At 37.7% G+C, this 27500-nt stretch overlaps 1 protein-coding gene across 2 annotated transcripts in view; it reads left to right on the forward strand.

Annotated features, from left to right (window-relative positions):
- Positions 1 to 27500, forward strand: part of LOC115220986 (contactin-2) — a 159819-nt gene that overhangs the window by 32898 nt on the left and 99421 nt on the right. For both annotated transcript variants that reach the window (XM_036510551.1, XM_029791203.2), the window contains exon 2: positions 275 to 362. In XM_036510551.1, coding sequence (XP_036366444.1) covers positions 299 to 362 — 64 coding nt within the window. In that variant the 5' untranslated portion in view covers positions 275 to 298. The remainder of the gene's footprint in view (positions 1 to 274; positions 363 to 27500) is intronic.

Raw genomic sequence — 27500 nt, forward strand, 5'->3', positions numbered from 1 at the left:
TCTAATATAAATAATTTTTATTAATACGCTATAATTTTTAAAGTGTGTTGCCATTAAAAATTTCCCACTTTGAAAAAGAACCTAATGGAATGTGTCTCTATTCGAAAACTAAAAATGAGAAAAGAATCCCATAAATGGAAAAGAAAATTAACTTTGACACTGAGGTAAACTTCGTCTTTGTCTTAAGCATGAATATATTTTACGAATGTTAAAATATTTTTATATTTGTAGAAGAGAAAGTATTGTAATCTATTAAAATTTCATGCGTTTACAGGTTTGGTTGGCTGGCATATAAAAAATGCTGTTAGGAGCTGCTCTTTTCTTTACCATCGTACCATTTACCTTTGGATTAGAAAATCTCGGTAAGTTTTCTCATTTTATTCAGTTGCCAAATTATAAAATGTAAACATATAATTATTATCTTAGCCCCGTTCCATCAAAAGTAATAAATGAGATCTCGGAAAACATGAATAATCATTAATAAATACTGTGTGAGAATGATTGGACAATATTTATATATCCCAGTGTTGCTATTTTCTGGAAATAGCTTGTCTATCTTTATAGATAATGAATCAATTTTATTACAGATAAAACTATGTATTGCTCCAGTCGTGCCAGTTACAAGTGGAATAATGCGTTTCTTAACTTCCATAGTAGCTTTAACTCCGCTGTTATCACAATTTTAATTGCCATGTTTAACATGCAAAAAGGTGTGGCTTTATTATATGATATTTGGTAGTCATCTGTGTGCTAAAGTTCTATATTTTCCTATTTCACAAGTCCTTATGAACAACATAACTTTTCATCGAAGCAGTTCAAACAGCGACGACTAAACGTACACAGTTTTGTGACTGTATTGGCTCTCGAAGTATTTTAGCATTGTTTCAGAAAATCTAACATACAGGTTACACACGTAATCTGTCGTGCAGAATCTGAAGGTAGCCGTTTGGTGGGATCTTAGGGTATCTCTTGCTGATGTCCTGCTTCTGTATCTTGAATACTGGTGCTTCTGTTGCTCCATTCACGCTAGGTTTATTATATATTTATAATATGGAGAATCCAGCTCACGGACATATTGGTTATATAAAGGCGTGTTAATAGTTGTTTATCGAAGTTGTTAATGTACCCTAAGTATATTTATTTTTGTTGCTGCTTTTGGTGTAGATTTTATCTGTTGGAAGTTTAATTCCAATCCTTGCGAATTGACTTTTGTTTTCCTTGCTGTAGATATAATAAGTTTGATGCCTGTTTTACGACTGTATTCTATAAGGGTACGAAGGAGGCTTTCTTGTGAGCTTGAAGAGAATTGAGAAACATTAAGGACTGTTTATAAATTACCAGTTATTGAAGTATCTGTTGTTTTTTTTTTCCTTATCGGATTGATTAAAAGAGTTTTGTAGGTAGTCTTCTAATGGCGAGAATATATCAAGAATGACAACCACCAAAAGAGTTAATAAAAGTGGCAGAGATGCAAAACTTCTCTTGCTTCCAAAGATTTCTGAATCGTGTTCCAATCATAGCATAATATTTTGGAAAATAGGTTTGCTTCTTTACATTTGGAAAATGGATTTGCAAAATTGTTACTTTTATCAATGTGTATTTTATCTATTTTGATATTGTTACTACTTTTGTGCTATTACTGAAAGGTGTCGTTTTAAGATAAACCTTTTTCCCTAAAGTTTTAAATCAATTTTTTACAGTGTATTTTATTTCTGTTTTAAGCATTTGTATTAGTATATTGTTCATACACTATATAATTTTCGGCTGTGTGGTAAGTAGCTTGCTTACGAACCACATGGTTCCGGGTTCAGTCCCACAGCGTGGCACATTGGGCGAGTGTCTTCTACTATAGCTTCGGGCCGAACAAAGCCTTGTGAGTAGATTTGGTAGACGGAAACTGAAAGAAGCCCGTCGTATATATGTATATATATATGTGTGTATGTTTGTGTGTCTGCGTTTGTCCCCCCCCCCCAACATCGCTTGACAACCGATGCAGGTGTGTTTACGTCCCCCGTAACTTAGCGGTTCGGCAAAAGAGACCGATAGAATAAGTACTAGGCTTACAAAGAATAAGTCCTGAGGTCGATTTCCTCGACTAAAGGCGGTGCTCCAGCATGACCACAGTCAAATGACTGAAACAAGTAAATGAGTAAATGAGTAAAAGAGTACGTATTTTTGTTGAACGTTGTTATCTATTGTCATCTGGCTTATTTTACTTGTATCGTCACACTGAATATGTATTCTATTATATCGAATGGTCGTTATTTTGATTGGTTGTCTTTTAAGTAAATAATAAAGTCCAACTCGCTGCATTTGTATCTCTGCCACTATTGTATGTACTTATCTCTGCAGCAACATCTTCGTCTAAAGGTCTTTTCTGTTATTTACTTTGCTGACTCAGTCCTTACTTTCTTCTAACCTCGCTTGGAATCGACCTTGTTACATATATTTCAACACTCTCTCCCACTCCTCTTTTTTTTACCCCCTTTTCCTGCATTCACCATAGACACAAGTCATACACCTCCCAAACGACGCTCACAGACTTTTCCTCTTATTCTTACTCGCCACATCACTCTTTCACTTCATTCCGTATTTTGTTAACTGTTCGATAACAGTATCCGTCTTCTCAACTACGAAGAGAAGAGAATGTGCTCAGACCGTTGGATTTTTTTTTATTTCTCACAACAAATCAACTGATCCAACTCCCTTATTGATTAATTTTTGCCGTCATAGATCACCTCGACATTTTAAAAGAATGATTGCTTGGTCATTTCGGTCAACACAGTTCTTCCTTTCATTCATCCATTCTCGTACTGAGTGTACTGAGCCTTACTGCAGGTGTGTAGGATGTAAATTCGTCAAAACTTTGAACAAAAAATCCTGAACTGAGTTCAAATCAGCTGCTTCTCAGTTTCTCATCTTGCCAAGTCCGACTTGAATATTTTCCAATGTAACAGTAAAATCTTCCTGTATCTCCTTGTCTGTAAATTCTTTCACTTTATGGAGGCAGGGTGCCCTGTTATTGTGTTTGACATTCTCTGACCGAATCTTGCTCCAAAACAAAGTTGATTCTTCGGAATCAGTTAATTCCGCTACTTCCTTGGCTCCTCAGAGAACATCTGATTTGTTCTAAAGAGCTGATTTTGATTTTACTGCAGATATCTTTCCTCGTATTTTTCACTCCACTCACTTTGATTCTTTTGTTTTAACATACCCAATATAAATAGAGTACCCTTATCCACTAGGTGTTATTTCTTAAACATGAAATTCTGATCTCTTTCATTGAGCCTTATATTTCCTCTCATTACTTCCTCGATCTCACGCAAATCCTTCTACCAGTCACCGGTGCTTACTTTTATTTTCCTTTTCCAGAGTGGTTCTTTGTCTCGCCGTACTTTCTTTTCTCGAAACATTCTCATCTTTCCTGTCGTGATATAGGCAGTGCCATACAGCAAGGAATTTAACACAATGATATCCATAATAGGGATTCTGATGACAACTTGACTGAGTTCTGTTTTTAGCTTTGCTCCATCGCATCATTTCAGTGAGGATAACTATTTTTTTTTTACCTCAAGGAACATCACTTTCAGAATTCCGTCGCGGACAGTAGCTAGTTCTGGGTTAATTTCTTCCGGTGACACTTTAGTTAGAGATACACTAATGTCTTCTGTATATTGTGGATTCTCTCCTTTCATGTCGCAGCTTTGTAGATTTTCCTCTTCTATGAGTATTTCATCAGCCCCAGTACGCAACTGCCGTTCCTTTCTCACTTCCATTATTATCTTCTCCCGTTCCATCTTTTCTAACCACCTTTTGGTCTTAATTTGTCTAATCTGATCAGCCAATCTTTGTTCACTCACATCCTTCAGCTCTTCACATGGATGAAATTTTTTCAAAATTTTAATAACCTTTTCCTTCAGCTTCTTTTCTCTGGCTCATACTTAATGCAACAGTCAAACAATTTATCCATTTTAATCTCCTTTGCAGTTGAGGTTCAGCTGTAGTTTGATTATGGCCGGATCTGCGCTGCTATGCCATTGGATACCTGCTGGACGCGACAGCTTCGTTAAAAGCTGCAGTCTCGTTAACTCCGTTAGGATTACTTTTCAATATTGACATTTCTCTCATAATTGAGGTATGCGTTTTTAAGGTTACCACTAGCCAGTAATTATATTGAGCTACCATCACTAGACAAGTTGTCAACCAAGACATCCGAGAGGCCTGTCTGCTTTCATTCAAGTTGGTTATCCTGAGCTGGTGGCTACTTCCAGTATTAATCTTCGTATTACTTAAAGACTCATTCAGATAGTTGTTGATATCGATAGATATGACAGATTAGCTTGAGAGATTCAGCAGTTGTGGTTGATGAAAAAGGTGGTAGTAGTACCAATAACTGTTGGAGCCCTGGGAACAGTGAGTAAAAAATGGAACAAATAGCGGCTGCAATAAGGGTGGAGCACTTGCAGAAAACTGCACTGCTTGGAACCACTCGAATACTCCGGGTGGTGCTCGAAGAATAAAGGGTGTTACCTTAGTTCACCGATAGTGAACAGCTGGCACCGTAGTACATCTCCAGCGTTAGAAGCTATGAAAAGAAAGTAATAATAAAATTGATAATAATAATAATAATAACAAAAATCATAATAATAATAATAATCCTTTCCTATTTAGGCACAAGACCTGAAATTTAGGGGACGGGTCTAGTCGATTAGATCGATCCCAGTGTTTTACTGGTACGTAATTTATTGACCCCGAAAGGATTAAAGGAAAAATTGAACTCGGCGGAATTTGAACTCAGAACGTAGCGGCTGATCAAATACCTATTTCTTTACTACCCACAAGGGGCTAAACACATACGGGACAACCAAGGACAGACATAGGTATTAAGTCGATTACATCAACCCCAGTACGTAACTGGTACTTAATTTATCCGCTCCGAAAGGATGAAAGGCAAAGTCGACCTCGGTTGAATTTGAACTCGGAACGTAACGGCAGACGAAATATGGCAACGCATTTCGCCCGGCGTGCTAACGTTTCTGCCCACTCGCTGCTTTAATAATAATAATAATAATAATAATTAAGAAGAAGAAGAAGAAGAAGAAGAAGAAGAAGAAGAAGAAGAAGAATCCTTTCTACTAGATGTAGAAGGCGTGAAATTTACGGGGAGTGGGTAAGTCGATCACATCAATCCCATTCCTCGACTGGTACTTTAATTTATCGACCCCCAAAAGGATGAGAGACAAAGTCAGTCACGGCAGAATTTGAACTTAGAACGTATAGATGGGCGAAATACCGCTAAGTATACTAACGATTCTGCCAGCTCCCCGCTTTAATAATAATAATAATGATAATAATAATAATAATGGCAGTGGCTCTCATGGCTTCTGATCTTAACTGATTGGAAGTGTTATCATGTACATTGTTTTGTCTTGGTATAAAAGATGGGCTACAGCAAATATTCTGCTCAATACCACAGATTTGCTTGTCAGTTGTTTGACTTTAACCAGTTGATCATGTCCCTTAGTGGCTGACAATATGTGCATCTCTGATCACGAGCAGAAGTAGTGGGGGAGCATCATAGCCATGTGTTGAGAGGGATTCTTTGGGGTTTGAATAATTCACCTCTGGAAACATGGGTGGTTCTTTCAACATCCTTAAACAACCCTTATTCAGGGACCTTTTGAGCGGGATGGGCTACTCAACCTGAAGAAATTCTAACTGGGCCCCACCTGCAAGGTCATGTGCTGTTTATCTTGATATGAGCTCATCATGTCGCGCACATATGGTTGTGATGCATGTGCCTGGTGTACCTTTATCAGACGGGTAGTCATGATGGGTATATTGGGCTTCGTATATTTTACCCCAGTGTCACTTTGATGGCATGCACTGCTCTCTCACTCAATAATAATAATAATAATAATAATAATAATAATAATATAATAATAATAATAATAATAATAATAATAATAATAATAATAATAACACCGGGGGACGTTTAAGAGAGAACACCGGGGGACGTTTAAGATGTAAGAAGGAAAATACAGAGCTCCGAAATCTATCCACAAACATCGAAAACAAGGACATCCTATGGAGCCAAAGATTTACTAACAAAGAATTGGACTGTATCCGAGTAAGTAATACTAATTGAAATTTATTACTATTTTCGAAACGAAATGATGTATTTTGACTCGATATCATCTCCACTTCTAACACAACACATGTAAACATGCGCGGAACATCACGATCATCCCCGACCCCAAACACCATGTACAAAGGAACTACGAAGAAATTAAATGCCACCGATACTATTCAACCCAATAATAACAATCGAGCGGTACGTACATTAAACTTACAACAAAAAATGTACGAAAAACTACACGTACGAAATAATGTGACAACAGAAATAAACGGACCGGTACCCTACGAAAATGACGACCGTCAAAATAATGGGTCGGACGTTGTACCTCATGTCCCGCAAATAAAACCCAAAAGACGTAAATGGACACGTGAGGAATACATGTCTATCTTACACGCATACTTCACAGCAGTGCTCTACCCAAAAAATGAAAATACAACAGCACATACATATAAAATATGGAGCCACACAACAATGCCCAATAATATAAACAATGAAACTGTAAAACACGAAGACAAACGCAACATTCCCAACAAACACGATGTAAACAACGAAGGGGAGCCTAATGATTATGATAATATAAAAAATAAAATAATCAAAGAACTGAAAACCACAGAGCTCAAAATGGACCACCGACCATACCTCCCAAGAATCAAAATAAACGAAATAACAACACCAATTATAAACAGCATAAACCTAACCGTCACGGAACTAATAGCCACTGAAACAAAAAAAAGTGATATCACTGAGCTAAATGACTTAATATACGCAGCAGCCACTGCAGCCACAAAAGAAGCTGGATACTCACTCAAACCCGCCTAAACAGGAGTACCACCACCCAAACAAACCCTGTGGATAAATAACATCCAAAACAAAATAAAAAAAAATTAGAAAAGACCTGTCGATTCTTAATGAAATCAGCAAACAATCAACGCTACTGAGCAACAAAAAGAAAACAAAAATACTCCGCAAATATAACATCACAGAGAAAGATTTGCCTGAGATAAAAGAAAAGCTGAAGCAAGATATCCTTGCCAAAGCACAAAGGATCCGCCGGTATGAGAAACGCCAACGCTTCTTTGAACAAAATAAAAAGTTCAACTCCAACCCCAAAAAGTTCTACCAAGAACTGGGCAAAAATAAAATAGAGGTCACTGCAGCACCAACGGCAGAAGAATTGGAAGAATTCTGGAGAGAAATATGGTCGGCGAACGAACAACCAAAAAAAAGGAGTATCAAAATAACAAACTCGGCATCTGAACAACTTTGGACCCCCATAACAACTGGAAGGCACCTGGGCATGACAAGATCCCCAACTTCTGGTTGAAATATCTAACAGGAATGCACAAAAAGCTGGCTGAAAACTTTAACAACATACTAGCAGAGCCAGAGACAATGCCTGAATGGCTCACGAAGGGGAAAACCATCCTCATTCCCAAATCAAATGAAACAGCAAAACCAGAAAACTACAGACCAATAACCTGCCTCCCTACTATGTTCAAGGCATTTACTGCAGTGATATCGCAAAGGCTGAACAAGCACCTGGACGAAAACAAACTGTCCCCAGAAGAGCAGAAAGGATGCCGCAAGGGCTCATATGGCTGTAAAGATCAACTAATGATTAATAAAGCCATAACTTAAGACAGCCACAGAATGAAGAAAGACCTCAGTATGGCCTGGATTGACTACAAAAAGCCTTTGATAGCATCCCCCACACATGGATCCTCGAAACACTAGCCATTAACAAAGTAGCACCAACAATCATAAAATTCATAGAGCACTCTATGAATAAATGGCAAACAGTCCTACACCTCCAAACAAAAGAGGGACTCATGAAAACCAAAGACATCCCCATTAGAAGAGGAATATTCCAGGGAGACACGCTCTCTCCACTCCTTTTCTGCTTGGCACTGTCACCTCTATCTGATATACTAAATAGAACTGGATGCGGATATAAATGTTACGGCAAAACGATCAGCCACCTTTTATATATGGATGACCTAAAACTATACGCTGCAAATGACAAACAGCTGGAAACACTATTAAAGACAGTTCATGGATTTACCAAAGAAATAGATATGAAATTTGGATTAGAAAAATGCGCCAAAGTAACCATGAAAAGAGGAAAACTAGTTAAGAGTAACAACATCACACTAGATAAAACCAATGAAATAAAAGAATTAGACCAAAGCCAAACTTACAAATACTTAGGAATCCATGAACTAGATAAGACACACACAAATGAAAGAGAAAATTAAAAAAGAATATTACAGACGAGTTAGATCAATACTAAAAACAGAGCTCAATGCTAAAAACAAGATAATAGGTATCAACACTTTAGCTGTCCCAGTTATAAGTTACAGCTACAATATCCTTAACTGGACACGAAATGAACTGACCAAAATAGATAGGAAAACAAGAAAAATAATGACAGGATCTAGGATGCATCACCCAAAATCTGACATAGAAAGACTATATATATACAACGTATAGAAGGTGGTAGAGGCCTTATACAGCTGGAAAACTACTATAAAATAACCACCATAGGACTGCAAAAATATCTACATCAGAAGGAAGGAAAACTGATCCAGATAGCGGCAAAACACGAGCAAAACAAAAAACTGTTCTCAGTATTTAAGGAAGCTGACAAATACAAACAAGAAATCATACCACCTAATAAACATGAAGAAGAAGAAGAAGATGAAGAAACAACAAAAGCTATAAAACAAATGAAATCCAAACTAAAAATAGAACCATGATAAAACGATGGCAAGAAAAGCCCCTTCATGGTAAATACTGGACTAAACTAAACGCAAAAGAAATAGACAAAGAAAAATCCCAGCAATGGTTGAGAAGCTCAGGACTCAAAGCAGAAACAGAGGGATTTTTAATTGCAGTACAAAACCAAAGCCTCCCCACCAGAAATTACCAAAAACATGTAATGAAAGAAATATTACAAGTAACTGCAGAATATGTGGAGATGGACAAGAAACAATAAATCATATTATCTCTAGCTGCCCAGTCCTGATTAAGAAGGTATATATTCACAGACATGACAGAGTTGGAACCTACATACATTGGAAGCTATGCCAACATTATGGAATAACAACAGAAAAAAGATGGTATAGGCACACACCAGAAAAGATCACAGAAAACGAGAAAGCAACCATACTCTGGGATATGCCGATACACACAGATAGAGAAATTAAGGCCAACAGACCAGATATAGTTGTCAGAGATCATGAAGAAAAAAAATGCTTTCTAATTGATGTATCAATACCGGCAGATGACAACGTGTCTCTAAAAGAAATGGAGAAACTCTCAAAATACAAAGACCTGGAAATAGAGGTAACTAGAATGTGGAATCTGAAAACAGAAACAATTCCTATCATAGTAGGTGCATTAGGCATGATAAAAAAATATTCAGACAAATATATAACAAAAACACCAGGACTTACAAACACATATAACATACAGAAAATTGCACTACTAGGCACTGCACACATCCTACGCAGAACACTTTCCATACAATAACCATCAGAGCATCACAACAAATCACAGCACATACCCTAGGTACACAGAGCTGCGCTCAAGAGTGTGAAGTGAAAGCACGCTATAAAAATAAAACTACTGAATAATAATAATAATAATAATAATAATAATAATAATAATAATAATAATAATATATAATAATAATAATATAATAATAATAATTAGTTGTACTTGGAACAGTGCGCATAATGCGTAAAGTACTTCTCTGTCTAAATTTCTTTTGTGACTTGACAAACAGTACACACCCCTAGTTGACTGACACAATAACCTTCAATCAAAAGCCTCAAGATATTGTATGCTGTGCGACGTCTACAACAACAACAATAATAATATAATAATAATAATAATAATATAATAATAATAATAATAATAATAATTTAGTTGTACTTGGAACAGTGCGCATAATGCGTAAAGTACTTCTCTGTCTAAATTTCTTTTGTGACTTGACAAACAGTACACACCCCTAGTTGACTGACACAATAACCTTCAATCAAAAGCCTCAAGATATTGTATGCTGTGCGACGTCTACAACAACAACAATAATAATAATAATAATAATAATAATAATAATAATAATAATAATAATAATAATTTAAAAAGGATTGACGTAACTCTTCACAAAAGTAAACAGACAAGACGATAATAATAATAATAATAATAATAATAATAATAATAATAATAATAATAATAATAATAATAATAATAATAATAATAATAATAACAATTTAGTTGTATTGTAAAAGATATTTTATTAGTTGGACGATATTTCGACAATAAGCCCGTCTTTGTCAAGTTCAAAATAAGAAGTGATAAAAATTCAAAATTACAGAAATTTAAACGTTTAAATTTCTATAATTTTGAATTTTTATCACTTCTTATTTTGTACTTGACAAAGACAGACTTCTTGTTGAAATATCGTTCAACTATAGGCGCAGGAGTGGCTGTGTGGTAAGTAGCTTGCTAACCAACCACATGGTTCCGGGTTCAGTCCCACTGCGTGGCATCTTGGGCAAGTGTCTTCTACTATAGCCCCGGGCCGACCAATGCCTTGTGAGTGGATTTGGTAGACGGAAACTGAAAGAAGCCTGTCGTATATATGTATATATATATGTATGTGTATGTGTGTGTGTTTGTGTTTGTCCCCCTAGTATTGCTTCACAACCGATACTGGTGTGTTTACGTCCCCGTCACTTCGGCAAAAGAGACCGATAAAATAAGTACTGGGCTTACAAAGAATAAGTCCCGGGGTCGATTTGCTCGACTAAAGGCGGTGCTCCAGCATGGCCGCAGTCAAATGACTGAAACAAGTAAAAGAGAGTAAAGAGAGTAATAAAATATCTTACAATCGAACCGCTCTTCGTCTTGACAAATGATGATGATGATGATGATGGTGATGATGTGATGATGATGGTGATGATGATGATGATGATGATGGTGATGATGATGATGGTGATGATGATGATGATGATGGTGATGGTGATGATGATGATGGTGATGATGTTGATGATGATGGCAATGATGATGGTGGTGATGATGATGATGATGGTGATGGTGATGATGATGATGATGATGATGATGATGGTAATGATGATGATGATGATGATGGTGATGATGATGATGATGATGATGATGATGATGATGGTGGTGATGATGATGATGATGATGATGGTGATGATGATGATGATGGTGATGATGATAATGATGATGATGATGATGATGATGGTGATGATGATGATGGTGATGATGATGATGATGGTGATGGTGATGATGATGATGGTGATGATAATGCCCTGATGCAGTATCAGGCAGTCACTCACATGGCTTCTGATCTTAACTGATTGTAAGTGTTATCATGTACATTGTTTTGTCTTGGTATAAAAGTTGGGCTAACAGCAAATTTTCTACTCAGTACGACAGATTTGCCTGTCAGTTGTTTGACCTTAACCAGTAGAGCATGTCCTTTTTATGGCTGATATGTGTTTCTCTGATCATGAGCAGAAGTAGTGAGGGAGCATTATAGCCATGTGTTGAGAGGAATTCTTTGGAGACTGGAAACATTTGTTTCATTCAATATCCTTAAACAACTCTTATTCAGGGACCATGTGAGTGGGATGGGCTACTCGACTCGAAGAAAATTCTAACTGGGCCCCACCTGCAAGTTCATGCGCAGCTTATTTTGATATGAGACCACCATGTCGCGCACATAAGGCTGTGATGCATGTGCCTGGTGTATCCTTATCAGACGGGTAGTCATGATGAGTATACTGAGCTTCGTATATTTTTCTCAAGTGCCACTTTGAGGGCACGGACTGCCCTCTCCCCCAATAATAATAATAATAATAATAATAATAATAATAATAATAATAATAATAATAATAATAATATACCCTTACGCCAAAATTTGAAAACTATTATTTTTATCATTGTTATTGCTGTTGTTTTTGTAGTAGTAGTAGTAGTAGTAGTAGTAGTAGTAGTAGTAGTAGTAGTAGTAGTAGTAGTAGTAGTAGTAGTAGTAGTAGTAGTAGTAGTAGTAGCAGCAGCAGCAGCAGTATTGACTCTTTTCTGGTTCAAAACTCGACTTTATTTCAAAAATCATTAACTCAAAATTCCTTCTTCGGTTTTTAGTTATCTGAATTTTAACTACCTGAAAACTCTTTGCCCCCGATACCCGGATAGACTATATAAGGTTTGTTTTTACAGACTATCTTTCATTCGCCTTCGCATTTTGACATTTCACTACAAAATGTTTACTAGATACACCCAGAAAACAAACAAAACTAACATAACAGTGATGAAAGAATATCGAAGACAGTACAAAGTGAAATTGCGCAACATGTTTATTTAGGACAAAAAGAAAATAATGAATGCTAGAGGTGACAATTACGTTAGTGAATGCTCATAGCAGTAATTGTTGTAACCTCAAATAATCTAGTTTTGCCGCTATCATTTCACACTAAATGTTTTTAAACCGTGGGTCTAAAATTCCCAGGATAAAAATTGAGGGCATTTTGTTCAGATAGTGTCTTGATTCTCCGGGATTTAATGTAAGAAACATCTAAGATATAAATGATACATATGTGCCTTTAGAAAGAAGGTTACGGCTTACAGTTGTCGACGGCCCAGTTGTTAGAAAAGAAATTGCAACAGATATTTCAATAGTCACTGCAAAAGTTCAATTAAGACACAAGCCAAACACTCGCTTCCCATTATATGAGGCATAGTAATACAAAGACAGGATAAGGGACATTGGAAACGATGCTGGTCTGTGGATGGTCATCACTTGTTTTACAATATAGGCAGGTGGTTACAGTAATGGTTGATAAGAGGCGATACATCGGCGTGTTTCAAAGTAGATTTTGCAAGTCCTTATGATCCTCGAATATGAGTCAACTTTAGGAGGCTAAGACAAAGAGTATGTGACTGTTGATGGAGAGCAGAACGAGTGGCACCTACAAGTGGAGAGCCTTTGCCTTGGAGAACTGGATACAGTAGGAAAGAAGATGAGAAAGGAAAGTGGTGAAGACGAGCTGAATCAGACACAAGAGTAGCAAGCCAAAGTTACCGGAATACGAAGAGTCACAGTTTCGAAAATGGCTGAGGAGGTCACCGCGTCAACTCACGCCAGGTCCTGGAAACAGGCAAACAGACACCCCAATATTCTTTCACAAGTAAGGAATAAAGATTGTCACAGGAAGTATTCAAATTGTAGAAGGAAATGTAAATGCATAAAAGAGAAAGAATTCATTAAAAAAAAAAGAAATGTGAACTGCTTTAGAAAACAAAAAACGGGTGAAGAAAAGCTTTTCGAAGCACAATTATACCCTTTTGTCTGTGTAATGATGACGATAATGAAGAGGAAGATGCTGAATTCATCGTCTTTCGATGATCAAACCAACATTCCATGGACAAAATAACCATTTGACGTACAAGGAGTATTTCGGAGTTGTAAAAATGAGTGAGGCAAATGGTGTGGTTGAAGAGAAATGTGAAAGACTAGTTTTTAGTAAAAGCAGTACAAATATATTACAATGAAATTAAACAAGCATATCTTGAAGATGAAGATTATTACCTACCCAACCAACTCAAAAATGTTGCTAATAGGCACCTTTGGGATGCAAGACATCAACGTACGAAAAATTGTGAGAGGATAAGTATGTGACCTAGCCAGTGGTTTTTCGACCGAGTGCTGCTGAGAACACAAAATATTTTTTCCTGTTTTATTTTCTATTTAATTATACATAATTAAATATTATTTTCTATTTAATTATACATAATTTTGATTATGTTTTATTACACATTTTATATATATGTGTATTTTGCTTTCTATTTGTTTAATAAATTTCGACTTACTCTGATGTTAATTGCCCGAAGGCTGCGAGCTGGCAGAAACGTTAGCACGCCGGGCGAAATGCGTAGCCGTATTTCGTCTGCCGTTACGTTCTGAGTTCAAATTTCGCCGAGGTCGACTTTGCCTTTCATCCTTTTGGGGGTCGATAAATTAAATACCAGTTGCGCACTGGGGTCGATGTGATCGACTTAATCCGTTTGTCTGTCCTAGTTTGTCTGTTCTTGTTTGTCTCCTCTGTGTTTAGCCCCTTGTAGGTTGTAAAGAAATTGATTTTAACTGTCTAATCTTAACTTTGTATAAATAACAAAGTAGAAATGTCTAATCTTTTCTTTGTATAACTTTTCCTTCGCTCTCCACACCTCTTTGTAAGTCCTCTGCTCATCGATAATCGAATTTTAATGAATCACTTTGAGATTTTAAGGAAAATAAAACATTTTTTTATTATTATATTTATTATATGCTATATTAGTCAGTAGAGGCGTTGTCTTGAAATTTGGTGACAAATTTCCTCAAATTTCAAATTTCAAGGATTTTGTGGTTCTTGTAGAACACAGGATTGCAGTTTTCTACAGGTCGATAACGCAAGTCTCAGTTCAAGTATCTTTCAGGTTCTTGGGTATCAGTTCGGCAATTTTACCAAGTGCACCAATTACCACACGAATAATTGCTATTCTGGTCTTCCAAAATCTCAGTTCCTTGGCTGTCACACTATTTCATATCTTTTTCTTTTCAGTTTCTTTGGTATCCACTCTATTATAGCATAGTATTGCAAAGCTAATGATATTACACTACTTACTTCTTTTGTCATCTATAATCATATCTGGTCTGCTTGCTTCAACGATATCCTTAAATCTTTAAAAATGTTTCAGCCCGAAGGCTGCGGCAATGCTGGGGCACCATGGGGAAATTGCATAGAATCCTGCAATGTTTATGAATATTGCAATTTGTATACTCTTTTACTTGTTTTAGTCATTTGACTGCGTCCATGCTGGAGCACCGCCTTTTTAGTCGAGCAAATCGACCCCAGGACTTATTCTTTGTAAGCCTAGTACTTATTTTATCGGTCCATTTTGCCGAACCGCTAAGTTACGGGGACGTAAACACACCGGCATCGGTTGTCAAGCGATGTTGGGAGGACAAACACAGACTCACGAACATATATACACAGACACATACATATATATATGTATATACATATATACTACGGGCTTCTTTCAGTTTCCGTCTACCAAATCCCCTCACAAGGCTTTGGTCGGCCCGAGGCTATAGTAGAAGACACTTGACCAAGGTGCCACGCAGTGGGACTGAACCCGGAACCATGTGGTTCCACACACTTGGTTAACATCCTAGTGAACTCTTTTACCTAGACTATCATTCTTGCACTTTTTGCTAGTTTACCGCACTCACTCTTGACATGGTCAATATTATCGTCTCCTTTCCCAGGGATTCCATATTTGCTCCCTAACTCGAAGCTCAGTGACTATCGCATTTTCTTTAGAGAGTTGTCCTTGTTGAATGAATTGTTCTACTTTGTTATTTATCAAACCAGAATTATAAGCACTAAACCCGACTTTTTCGTTGCTCTTCGGGGACACAATTTTAAGTGGAAAACATTTCTAGAAGCATAGAAATATTTTTTTAAATAATTTCGTTTTTCTCGGCCTGCACTGTGCTGTCATTATCACCATGCAAAGCATGGATGCTGGCTCTTTTCCTTTACCCTCTTGCGTCATCCTTTTTCACTCACCTTAGGGAATAACTTTGTGTTGATTTTCCTTTGTATTGATACTGTTGCATTATAGTTTTAGGGCGTCGGGATGGATACACAGGACTTGGATATGTCGCAAGGCATACTCTGCATGGAATGAATTATATGATATCAAAACATACAGCAAACATATATAACCTCCACATTCAGCAATGTCGCTCCAAACTCACATGGTATGGAAGTACATTATATGCTGAGGATGGAAGCACAATATACTTTGCCCTTAATATGAATCACATGTTGGTCCTATTTTGCATAACGTTTCACATTAACTTCCCTTATTCAGCATTGGCTTCCTAACTGTAATGGTTCACTCGAACACTCACTCTCTTCAATATGATGAATTTGGAATTCCGCTGAGGTCGACTTTACCTTTAATATTTATGGGGACATGAAATAAGCACCGGTTGAGTATTGAGGCCAATGCAATCGACTTGCTTCTCTCCAGAAATTACTGACTTTGAGCCAACATCTGAAACCAATATGATACATATGTCTGAAAAGTTAAGAAGTTCGTTTCACAACCACGGCGTTTCATGTCCAGTCCAATTCTCTAAGTAAAAGATACAATTGGGTAATGATTTGCAGCATTTGTACCGAATACATAGAAGAGCAGGTGTAATTAATATTTAGAGAGAATACTCAGGTGAGATTTTAACATGAATGACCCTTCCTATTAACAGCTCGAGAACTAAGCTGCTGAGCATTAATGAACTTGCATAATTTAGCGCAGTCGTTTGGGCACCAGTCATTTGGTAGATTTATTTAGCACTATACCCATTTTAGCACCAAGGAGCAGTGCTAAATAATACCTTTTAGTGATGGAAAACTAGGCGCTAAATGCAGATTAACAAACTCATAGAGAGAGAGAGGGGGGAGAAGGTGCAAGACAAACGCATAAAAATAAACCCGACATATAATACTCTCTACATGCACGTAAATAAAACACTAATAAATAAAGACAAAGAAACACGCATTAATTGTGCAAGGAGTGGCTGTGTGGTAAGTAGCTTGCTAACCAGTTACATGGTTCTGGGTTCCGTCCCACTGCGTGGCATCTTGGACAAGTGTCTTCTGTTATAGCCTCGGGCCGACCAGTGCCTTGTGAGTGGATTTGGTAGACGGAAACTGAAAGAAGCCTGTCGTATATATGTATATATATATGTATGTGCGTGTGTGTGTGTGTGTCTATGTTTGTCCCCCTAGCATTGCTTGACAACCGATGCTGGTGTGTTTACGTCCCCCATCACTTAGCGGTTCGGCAAAAGAAGAGACCGATAGAATAAGTACTGGGCTTACAAAGAATATGTCACGGGGTCGATTTGCTCGACTAAAGGCGGTGCTCCAGCATGGCCGCAGTCAAATGACTGAAACAAGTAAAAGAGTAAAAGAGTATTAATATATCACTTTAAATGACACAATATTATTATAGGTTTTTGCAGTCATTTTCATACGCTTACCATTCAATTGTATAATCGAGTCATTCAAAGTCGCGAAAAAATATAGTGCCATGAAGTTTGTCATTCAAATTCGTTTTTCGACCATTCAATTTCGGACTTCGGTCAAAGAATTTAGCATTAACATCATTCTAATTAAAATGCCCGTTGAAAGCAATCAAATTAGCACGATAGCTGCTTTGGATTTATCTCATGATCATTGTTATCATAATCATGTGTTTTGATGCATTGGTTATGCTTTAAGCATAATCGGTCTCTTTTGCCGAACCGCTAAGTGACGGGGACGTAAACACACCAGCATCGGTTGTCAAGCAATGCTAGGGAGACAAACACAGACACACAAACACATATACACACATACATATATATATATATATATATATATATATATATATATATATATATATATATATATATATATATATATATATATATATATTATATATACATATATACGACAAGCTTCTTTCAGTTTCCATCTACCAAATCCACTCACAAGGCATTGGTATCGTTCTTAATGGAGTGGTGAACCAGGCCGATTCCTCCCGACACCGCGAAAGTGACGTTGCTGTTTTGCCCACGGTGACAGTTGACAACTCAGCGAACAGGAAAGCCTCGAGGAGCTCGTCCAAAAGACCACTAGGTCCAAATTTTGTACCCACATCCATCAATGAATACACAATGGCCAACAGCTCTCTCTTCCATGAACAATGCGCGTATTCATAACGCTTTTCCAGAGTTCTTGGGGGTATTTCTTGCATCTGCAGCATCTTCAACCAAATTCATAGTTATCAATATTCCATCTATAGCCCGTACGATTGCAGACACAGAAACAGGCGGCTTTCCGGGTAATGCTGCCTCTAAGTCCCTCTTCATCTGTTGAAGGGTTGCAAGTTTGAAAGCATACTACCATTTGTTGTTAAAAATGGTTCCTGTTAATGCCCTCCGTATCAACATCTTAATCCGCTTCTTGTACTCTTCAATCGCCAAAAGAGGCGTATTGAGTTTCCAGTAGCCGTAACCCTGACTTTATAGCTTATCTAGGTTCAGCTTACAAGTGATAAACTTGTGATCACTGTAGCTGACCGGGTGGAATTGTGTACACTTAGCTATAGCCTAGTCTATTTTTCTAATTAAAATTCTATCTATGTAATACCTTGAAAACCCGTCACCACTTGACCATGGGGCGTTCGGAAATTCAATTCTATATGGATCTGCCAGCTGAAAGTGACTTAGCGGATCCCGGAAGCCAGGATTCGCTCTCCAATCCGTGTTCGAGCCAATACTATCCACGCGTGCATCGTGAATAGTGTTAAATTCTCCTAACAAAACTAGCGAATGCTACGTACCCAGAAACCTCTCCAAGGTCATGAAAATAGTCACTTTGACCAGAATTGGGTGCATAAATTGCAACCAGTATGATTATCTTACCACAACTAAATGTCAGGTCTAAGACGACAGCCTACCTTCTGGGTCAGAAAAAAATCAACTTTTTCTCTGAAATCCGGTTTCGTTTTAACAGGACCAACACCCCACCTCCGCTCGCAAGACGGCCTGGAGAAATAAATTTCTTTTAACCCTCCAGCAGCGAGATCAGATCTCTTGGCTCCTTTAACCAGGTTTCAGTAGCAACAATTACAAATAAATTGTGTGCCCTAACGTCATTTAGGGAGCGCTCTTGCTTCCAACTCGACGTTAGGCCATGTACATTTATGCAAACAACGTGAACAGCCATTAAGACCTACCTTTAATCGGTGGTTTCATTAATGGTGTTCAAAAGGCTCATTAATCTGCCGTTTAAACACCGAACCGCGGTATAATAGACTTTTTTGTTATCAAATTTAATTAGCTTTCTTGCCTTTTTATTATATTTCTTTCTTCGTTGTTTTTTTTTTCTGGGGAGGTTGGGTTAATGTTTCTCTTAATATTGTGAGCCACTCCCCATTTTTGTTGTTGTTCCCTGGTGTTCTGCCGCTGTTTTCTGGCGTACGGTTTCCTTCCTGTGTTGCTGGTTCTCGTTCTTCTTCCTTTGACTGCTTTCTAGGGGAATTGCATCCAGCTCTTACATGCCCTTTTTTCTTCCACAGTTAAAAGAATGTGATTTCCACCCTTCAACCATGACTAGTCCGGTCTATCGCACTTGAATTGCTTCTGGAATTTCTTCCAGGGTCAGGAGCATAATTTTTATGCCTTGCCCCATCTAGTTGCTCTCTTCTGTCACAACTGCCTCTAGCAGAGTGATTTTTACCTCTAATTTATGTGTCACCGCTGCAACGAGCCACTTTGCATTTACTTCTGGTCGCACATTGTTGATGTTGATTCTTGAAGTTCTCCTCTCAATATATATATGGGTAGGAGTATTACTTCTGATCTTAGCGGGTCAACTGAATGGAGTCTCGCTTTTTCTTCAGACTCAATTCTGACCTCCACCGTTGCGTATTTCTTACCTCTTGTGAGGTAAGATATATCCTTCCATATTGGTTTAAGCACTTTTCGATTTCCTTTTCTGTTACATGGTCTTTTTTTTTCTCTTTTACATGGTAAGTTTTATAAATTATGGTTCTCTTAAGCATATCCTCAGCTATAACTTGTGGAGGGGGCTACTTTAATTTCCGTCCCCTCCTTTGTTAACATACTTTTGTATTTATCCAGCTTTTTTATATTTATTGTAGCATCGAGGGATCCTTCCCTCCACCCTAACCCACATTATTACATAATCTATTGTTATCGTTTCTCTCGATGGTTTCCTTTGGCCCATGAATGACCATGTTTAAGGTTTGGCCTTTCCAAATCCTACTTCCCGTCCTTGTGGCCTGGAGAACCGCTATCTCTTTCTCATTTCCATGAAGGACAGTGGCTGCTATTCTGGCCCCGTCAACTTCTGGAGGGATTCCCTCTACGATAACCTTTAAAGCACGCCTTCCATATTACATAGGTAATAGGACCACTTCATCACTCCTTATAATGGTTGCCGCGTTCTCCCTTGCCTTTTCTGACCCTTTAAATCTCACCTCTACTATTCCATACTTGGCCCCTCTGACAAGATACGTTATCTCTTGCCAGATTGGCCTTAGTGCCTTCTCTATTTTGGAAGTAGTTCTTATGTCTATCTTCCCAGCAGCTACTGAAAGCGTCTTGCATATAATTGTACATCCTTTCCCGTTGATAACCATTTCTTCTCGTGGGTTCAGTTCTACATTGAATCCTTCGCACCTCATTATTTTCATATAATTCCTCCATTCATCTCATTCGATTTGGTACTCCTTACACTTTGCAATTTCTACGAAACTTTTGTTTTCTCTTATCCGTTCCTCATTCATTTTCTCTATCACACTCCACCTAACCTCTGATGACGACGACTGCTCCGACTGTTCCGAGAGGGATAGCTCTGAGTAACTGCTATCTTCTTCCTCTGACATCTCCTCCACTCGACCCACACTCTTCTATGAGGAGGGAAAGCACAAACGAACCGCCACAAGGCAGCACAAACAAAAATGTTCAAGGAACACTACAACAATTAAACAACAATGATTTTAAACAATATAACGCCAGCAAATTAACTCACCAAATGTTTGCAGTGGAAACGAACCCCGTGGACAGAAGTATCACTTAATTTATTTTTTCCTTGGAGCTATAACAACATAATAAAATGTGCATGACAAAACATGTCATTTAAGGTCCTCATTTTTAACATTTACTTCTCAGAATGTGAGTAAAAACACGTAAAATTAGTGCTAAGTTGAATAAACTTATTCTGAACTCGAATGCTCACGTGCGAGTTTGAATGCTCGAAAAGAAGCTTCTTTGCACTCCGACTAATTTGAGTACTCTCAACGGGCATTTTAACTTGAATGATATAAATGCTAAAACGAACTTGAATGACTAACTTCATGGTGCTAATTTTTTTTTTCCCGACTTTGAATGACCCAGTTATCAAAAGAATGACAAACGTACGAAAATCAATGCAAAATCCTCTATTATGCGGCGAGCTGGCAGAAACGTTAGCACGCCGGGCGAAATACGTAGCGGTATTTCGTCTGCTGCTACGTTCTGAGTTCAAATTCCGCCGAGGTCGACTTTGCCTTTCATCCTTTCGGGGTCGATAAATTAAGTACCAGTTACGCATTGGGGTCGATGTAATCGACTTAATACCTATGTCTGTCCTTATTTGTCCCGTATGTGTTTAGCCCCTTGTGGGTAGTAAAGAAATAGGTATTTCATCAGCCGCTACGTTCTGAGTTCAAATTCCGCCGAGGTCGACTTTACCTTTCATCCTTTCGGGGTCGATTAAATAAGTACCAGTTACGCAATGGGGTCGACATAATCGACTTAATCCATTTGTCTGTCCTTGTTTGTCCCCTCTGTGTGTAGCCCCTTGTGGGTAGTAAAAAAATAGGTATTTCGCCCATTGCTACGTTCTGACTTCAAATAACGCCGAGGTCGACTTTGCTATTCATCCTTTCGAGGTCGATAAAACAAGTACCAGTTGAATACTGTGGGTCGATGTAATCAACTCATCCCCTACCCCAAAATGGCTGCCCGGGTGGCAAAATTTGAAACCAATATTATTATTATTATTAAAAGATACGATATATCAAAAATGTTTTATTTATTATTGACTTTGTAATTATGAGCAAGTCTCTTGAAATTTCTAGACGGCACTGATGTTTCTAATATTAAGAACGGTTCCAATTGATCCGATCAACAGAACAACCTGCTCGTGCATGAAATTAACGTACACGTGGCTGAGTACTCCACAAACACGTGTACCCTTAACGTAATTCCCAGTGAGATTTGGCAAGGCCGGCTTTTTGAAATATAGGTACAACTCATTTTTTGCCAGCTGAGTGAACTGGAACAATGTGAAATAAGGTTATCTTGCTCAAGGATACAATGCACCGCCGAAAATCGAACTTGCAACCTTATGATCGTGAGCCGAATACCCTAACCACTGAGCCACGCGCCTCCTTGTGCATAACAGACAGCTTAATACGTCATCATTTGTATATCTATTTCTTTACTACCCACAAGGGGCTAAACACAGAGAGGACAAACAAGGACAGACAAACGGATTAAGTCGATTATATCGACCCCAGTGCGAAACTGGTACTTATTTAATGGACCCCGAAAGGAGGAAAGGCAAAGTAGACCTCGGCGGAATTTGAACTCAGAACGTAAAGACAGACGAAATACCTATTTCTTTATTACCCACCAGGGGCTAAACATAGAGGGGACAAACAAGGACAGACAAACGGATTAAGTCGATTACATCGACCCCAGTGCGAAACTGGTGCTTATTTAATCGACCCCGAAAGGATGAAAGGCAAAGTCGACCTCGGTGGAATTTGAACTCAGAACGTAGAGCCAGACGAAATACCGCTAAGCATTTCGCCCGCCTCGATAGGACGTCAATAAAAATATGTGTGCAGCTAATAGTTGAATTCACGTTGATGAAATATATTTAGATTTAAATTGGAAAATGTAGTTTTATGTATAAATATCACGTAGTCTTGATGTAGATATTAAAATGTTTGACATGTGTTTTAAAACGTATTTGTGATTGTCTCAACGAAATAACCCGAAAAGCAACTCTTTTCGAGACTTGTTTGTATTACCTTTATGAGAAAGAAATAAAGACAGTATCCCATCTTATTGTCTGTCGAGTGAAAAACGTGTGGGAAACAATTTTTCTTATTTCGAATGTATACAAAGTGACAAAAATACATTGATCATAACACAAAGGCCCAAACAAGTAATATGTAAATTGGAGGATTTTACAATCGACTGTTGAATAAGCAACTTGAATGTCAAGTGACCAACAACTTCCAACAAGTGTTCCCATTCAACACTGAAGATGTTTGTTTGTCTTTAACTCATATTATACAATGACAGTACACAAACTGTTATGCACCTGGGTGGCAAAGGTATGAATTATATAAATGTATGAATACCACATTCGCCTTTCGTTCAGCCGTTTTTATTCTACTGTATATATCTCGTTGAACCTCAGGTTTAGCAGATTAACATAATTGAATATTTTATTTTCTCGTGTTATTTTTTCTAATTCTAGTATTTTTCTGATTCTTGAATTCCTACCACAAAAATTCGAGATTTTCAATGTTTCTGTGTGGTACACCCAAAAACTTGTCATTCATTTGTTTTTGTTTTTGTTCCTATTCTCATTACGGCATTCATCATCTATTCATTACAATAAAACGTGTGGATGTGCAATGGCCCAGTGGTTAGGGCAGCGGGCTCGCGGTCATAGGATCGCGGTTTCGATTCCCAGACCGGACGTTGTGAGTGTTTATTGAGCGAAAACACCTAAAAGGCTCCACGAGGCTCCAGCAGGGGATGGTGGTGATCCCTGCTGTACTCTTTCACCACAACTTTCTCTCACTCTTACTTCCTGTTTCTGTTGTACCTGTATTTCAAGGGGCCGGCCTTGTCACTCTCTGTGTCACGCTGAATATCCCCGAGAATTTGAACTCAGAACGTAGCGGCAGACGAAATAGGGTTACGCATTTCGCCCGGCGTGCTAACGATACTGCCAGCTCAACGTCTTTTGTGTGGTTGCTGCCAAAACCTCGACTGGGCTGGCAACCTGCGAACTTTTACACTCACCTTCACGAGCTATTTCTCCTATGAAAAAAAGATAGAAATTAGATAAATAAAACCATCTACAATATAAAGGCAAAAACTCCCAATGAAATTTGGATGGATATTCGTGATATAATAGCTCATTGAAATATAGGAGTTAAATTTCTACTGTTCCAATTATTTTGTCCAACCCCTGTAAATATACTGACATTTACATCGTTGAATTTTCCTTTCCTTTTGATAGGTTTTGTTGTGATTTACAGCTTTCGTAATTGTGCAGTTTGTATATAATGGCAATTTCTTATCTCCTTCGCTTTTATTGTGCGTTTTATAGTGTTTTTGCAACAAAAGGTATGTTTACACATTCGAGTTGTCAGGGAGAAAAGAAGGCTAAAATTTCACGAAAAGTTGTAGTTATTAAAATTTTGAAATTTTCTAAAGATGATTGTTTGTATGTCCAACCAGTGAAAACTATAGTGTTCCAGCAGTAAAAGGATGTTTACATTTTCGAATACACAGGTGAAAGGATAGATATTCACAGAAAGTTGTAGATATTAAAGTTTCGAAGTTTTTAAAAGTGATCGTTTGTGTGTTCGGCAAAAAAAAACTGTACATATGCAAGTTTTTAAGCTCATTTTGAAAGTAATTTAAAATTTTTACAGGAAATTGTGGATATTCCAGTTTTTTAGAGTTATTTTTCAGTTGTTCTGCAGGGTTGTACAGGTGGTTTTGTGTCTTCGGCTGGCGAGCTAGCAGAATCGTTAGTACGCTGGACGAAATGCTTAGCGGTAATTCACCTGTCGCTACCTTCTGAGTTCAAATTCCGCCGAGGTGGACTTTGCCTTTCTTCCTTTCGGGGTTGATGAAATATGTACCAGTTGAACACTGGGGTCAATGTAATCGACTATCTCCCCCCCTTAAATTTCAGGTTTTGTGTCTTTGGTAGAAAGGATTATTATTATTATTATTATTATTATTATTATTATTATTATTATTATTACTATTATTATTATTATTATTCAGTAGAATTATTTTTATAGCGTGCTTTCATTTCACTACCGAGCGCAGCTCTGTGTGCCTTGGGTATGTGCTGTGATTTGTTGTGATGCTCTGATGGTTACTGTATTGAAAGTGTTCTGCTTAGGATGTGTGCAGTGCCTAGTAATGCAATTTTCTGTATGTTATATGTGTTTGTAAGTCCTGGTGTTTTTGTTATGTATTTGTCTGAATATTTTTTTATCATGCCTAATGCACCTACTATGATAGGAATTGTTTCTGTTTTTAGATTCCACATTCTGGTTACCTGTATTTCCAGGTCTTTGTATTTTGAGAGTTTCTCCATTTCTTTTAGAGACACGTTGTCATCAGCCGGTATTGATACATCAATTAGAAAGCATTTTTTTCTTCATGATCTTTGACAACTATATCTGGTCTCTTGGCCTTAATTTCTCTATCTGTGTGTATTGGCATATCCCAGAGTTTTGTTACTTTCTCGTTTTCTGTGACCTTTTCTGGCGTGTGCCTATACCATCTTTTTTCTGTTGCTATTCCATAATGTTGGCATAGCTTCCAATGTATGTAGGTCCCAACTCTGTCATGTCTGTGAATATATTCCTTCTTAGCCAGGACTGGGCAGCTAGAGATAATATGATTTATTGTTTCTTGTCCATCTCCACATATTCTGCAGTTACTTGTTATATTTCTTTTCATTACCTGTTTTTGGTAATTTCTGGTGGGGAGGCTTTTGTCTTGTACTGCAATTAAAAATCCCTCTGTCTCTGCTTTGAGTCCTGAGCTTCTCAACCATTGCTGAGATTATTATTATTATTATTATTATTATTATTATTATTATTATTATTATTATTATTATTATTATTATTATTATTATTATTATTATTATTATTATTATTATTATTATTATTATTCAGTAGTTTTATTTTTATAGCGTGCTTTCACTTCACTACCGAGCGCAGCTCTGTGTGCCTTGGGTATGTGCTGTGATTTGTTGTGATGCTCTGATGGTTATTGTATGGAAAGTGTTCTGCGTAGGATGTGTGCAGTGCCTAGTAGTGCCATTTTCTGTATGTTATATGTGTTTGTAAGTCCTATTATTATTATTATTATTTATTATTATTATTATTATTATTATTATTATTATTATTATTATTATTATTATTATTATTATTATTATTTTCCAGTTGATTTGCATTTCATTTCATCCTCAGACCAGGTCTCAATCAGAGACCTAAGGACGTATATATTAGATGGAGAGATTGATATCAACACAGTTTTTTAGTCTCATAGTTTGTTGGTTCCACAGAGGTCTGGTCAAAACATTTATCAGTACCTTTCTTGATTATTCCCAGAGCAACTACAAAAGCAGGGATGCTGTTGGTTTTTAGCTGCCATGTCCTAGATATCTCAATCTCAAGATCCTTATACTTCGACAGTTTTTCAAATTAAGTTTTCCAATTAACAAGCATGTATTTTGTCTTAAGTCTTGATGACGATGCCTGGTTTGCTAGCATTTATTTGCGTGTACATATGTATCTCATAATACCATAGGATGGTAACATTCTCTTCCTCAGTGACTGGCTCTGGATGGTGTTCATACCAGTTCTTAGAGTGCAGGATGTCACTGTGACGGCATATGCTCCAGTGCAGATTAGCCAACTCGATCATACTTGGTTTTATATTCTATAGGAGCAAAGACTGAGCAGCCGGCAACAGTGTGGTCCACATTTTCAAGTTTGTCATTGTTCATTGCAGAGTCTACACTTCGTGTCTATCTCATTGTGTGTAATATTAGCTTGATAGTTCCGAGTGAGGAGACTGATCTTGTGTCGCTAAGATAAATCTTTCCGTTTCGGCTTTCAAATCAATACTCTGCAGCAACTGATGGGCTCCTCTATGTACATGAGCTTCTCCAGCTCGCTTAGGGTGTTGCCCATGCAATGGTTTTTCTTGCCACGGTCTTGATATTTCCTTCATGTTTTTTGTTTGGCTTTTGCTTTACCCTTTTTTGCCGCCTTAGTGGTTGGTGTGTCTTCCTTGACCCCATCATAAACAGAGAGGTTAAGCCCTGTCTGTAAATGCCTGATTGGAAATTGAGTGCAGTTTCTTACTCTGTTCGTGTTGTCTTACCAGCTGTTTCATCCAGTTGGTGTTACTTTGGATGTGCACTTGGAGTCCTATTGCTGTCGTTTTATAGGACACTTCAAGCTGTATTAAGCCTCCTCTGCCTTCCTTTCGTTGGAGATAGGGCCTGTGAGCGTCTGATTTTTGGATGATGCATCCAGTTTAGTGTCAGCAGTTTCCTGGTCTTTATGATCATACGCCGGAACTCACTCAGATTCCAGTTGATGACATTAAGGCTATAGTGGACAACTGGTATCACCAGGGAGTTTATAGTGGCAATTCTATACTGGGGGTGGTTCAGCTCAGTATTCAGGACAATTCTGACATATCTATAATACTCTTTCCTGATCTTCTCTTTCATTGATCCGTGTTGAATCCCTTACTCTTCCTGTATCCCAAGATACTTATAAAAACCATCATGGTCCAGGTCCTTGATAGATGTATCATAATCAAGTTGGATCACTTTACCACGTTTGAACGAAGCTTTGCACACTCGTC

This window comes from Octopus sinensis, linkage group LG17 (assembly GCF_006345805.1).
Source record: "Octopus sinensis linkage group LG17, ASM634580v1, whole genome shotgun sequence".
NCBI classification, from domain to species: Eukaryota; Metazoa; Mollusca; class Cephalopoda; order Octopoda; family Octopodidae; genus Octopus; species Octopus sinensis.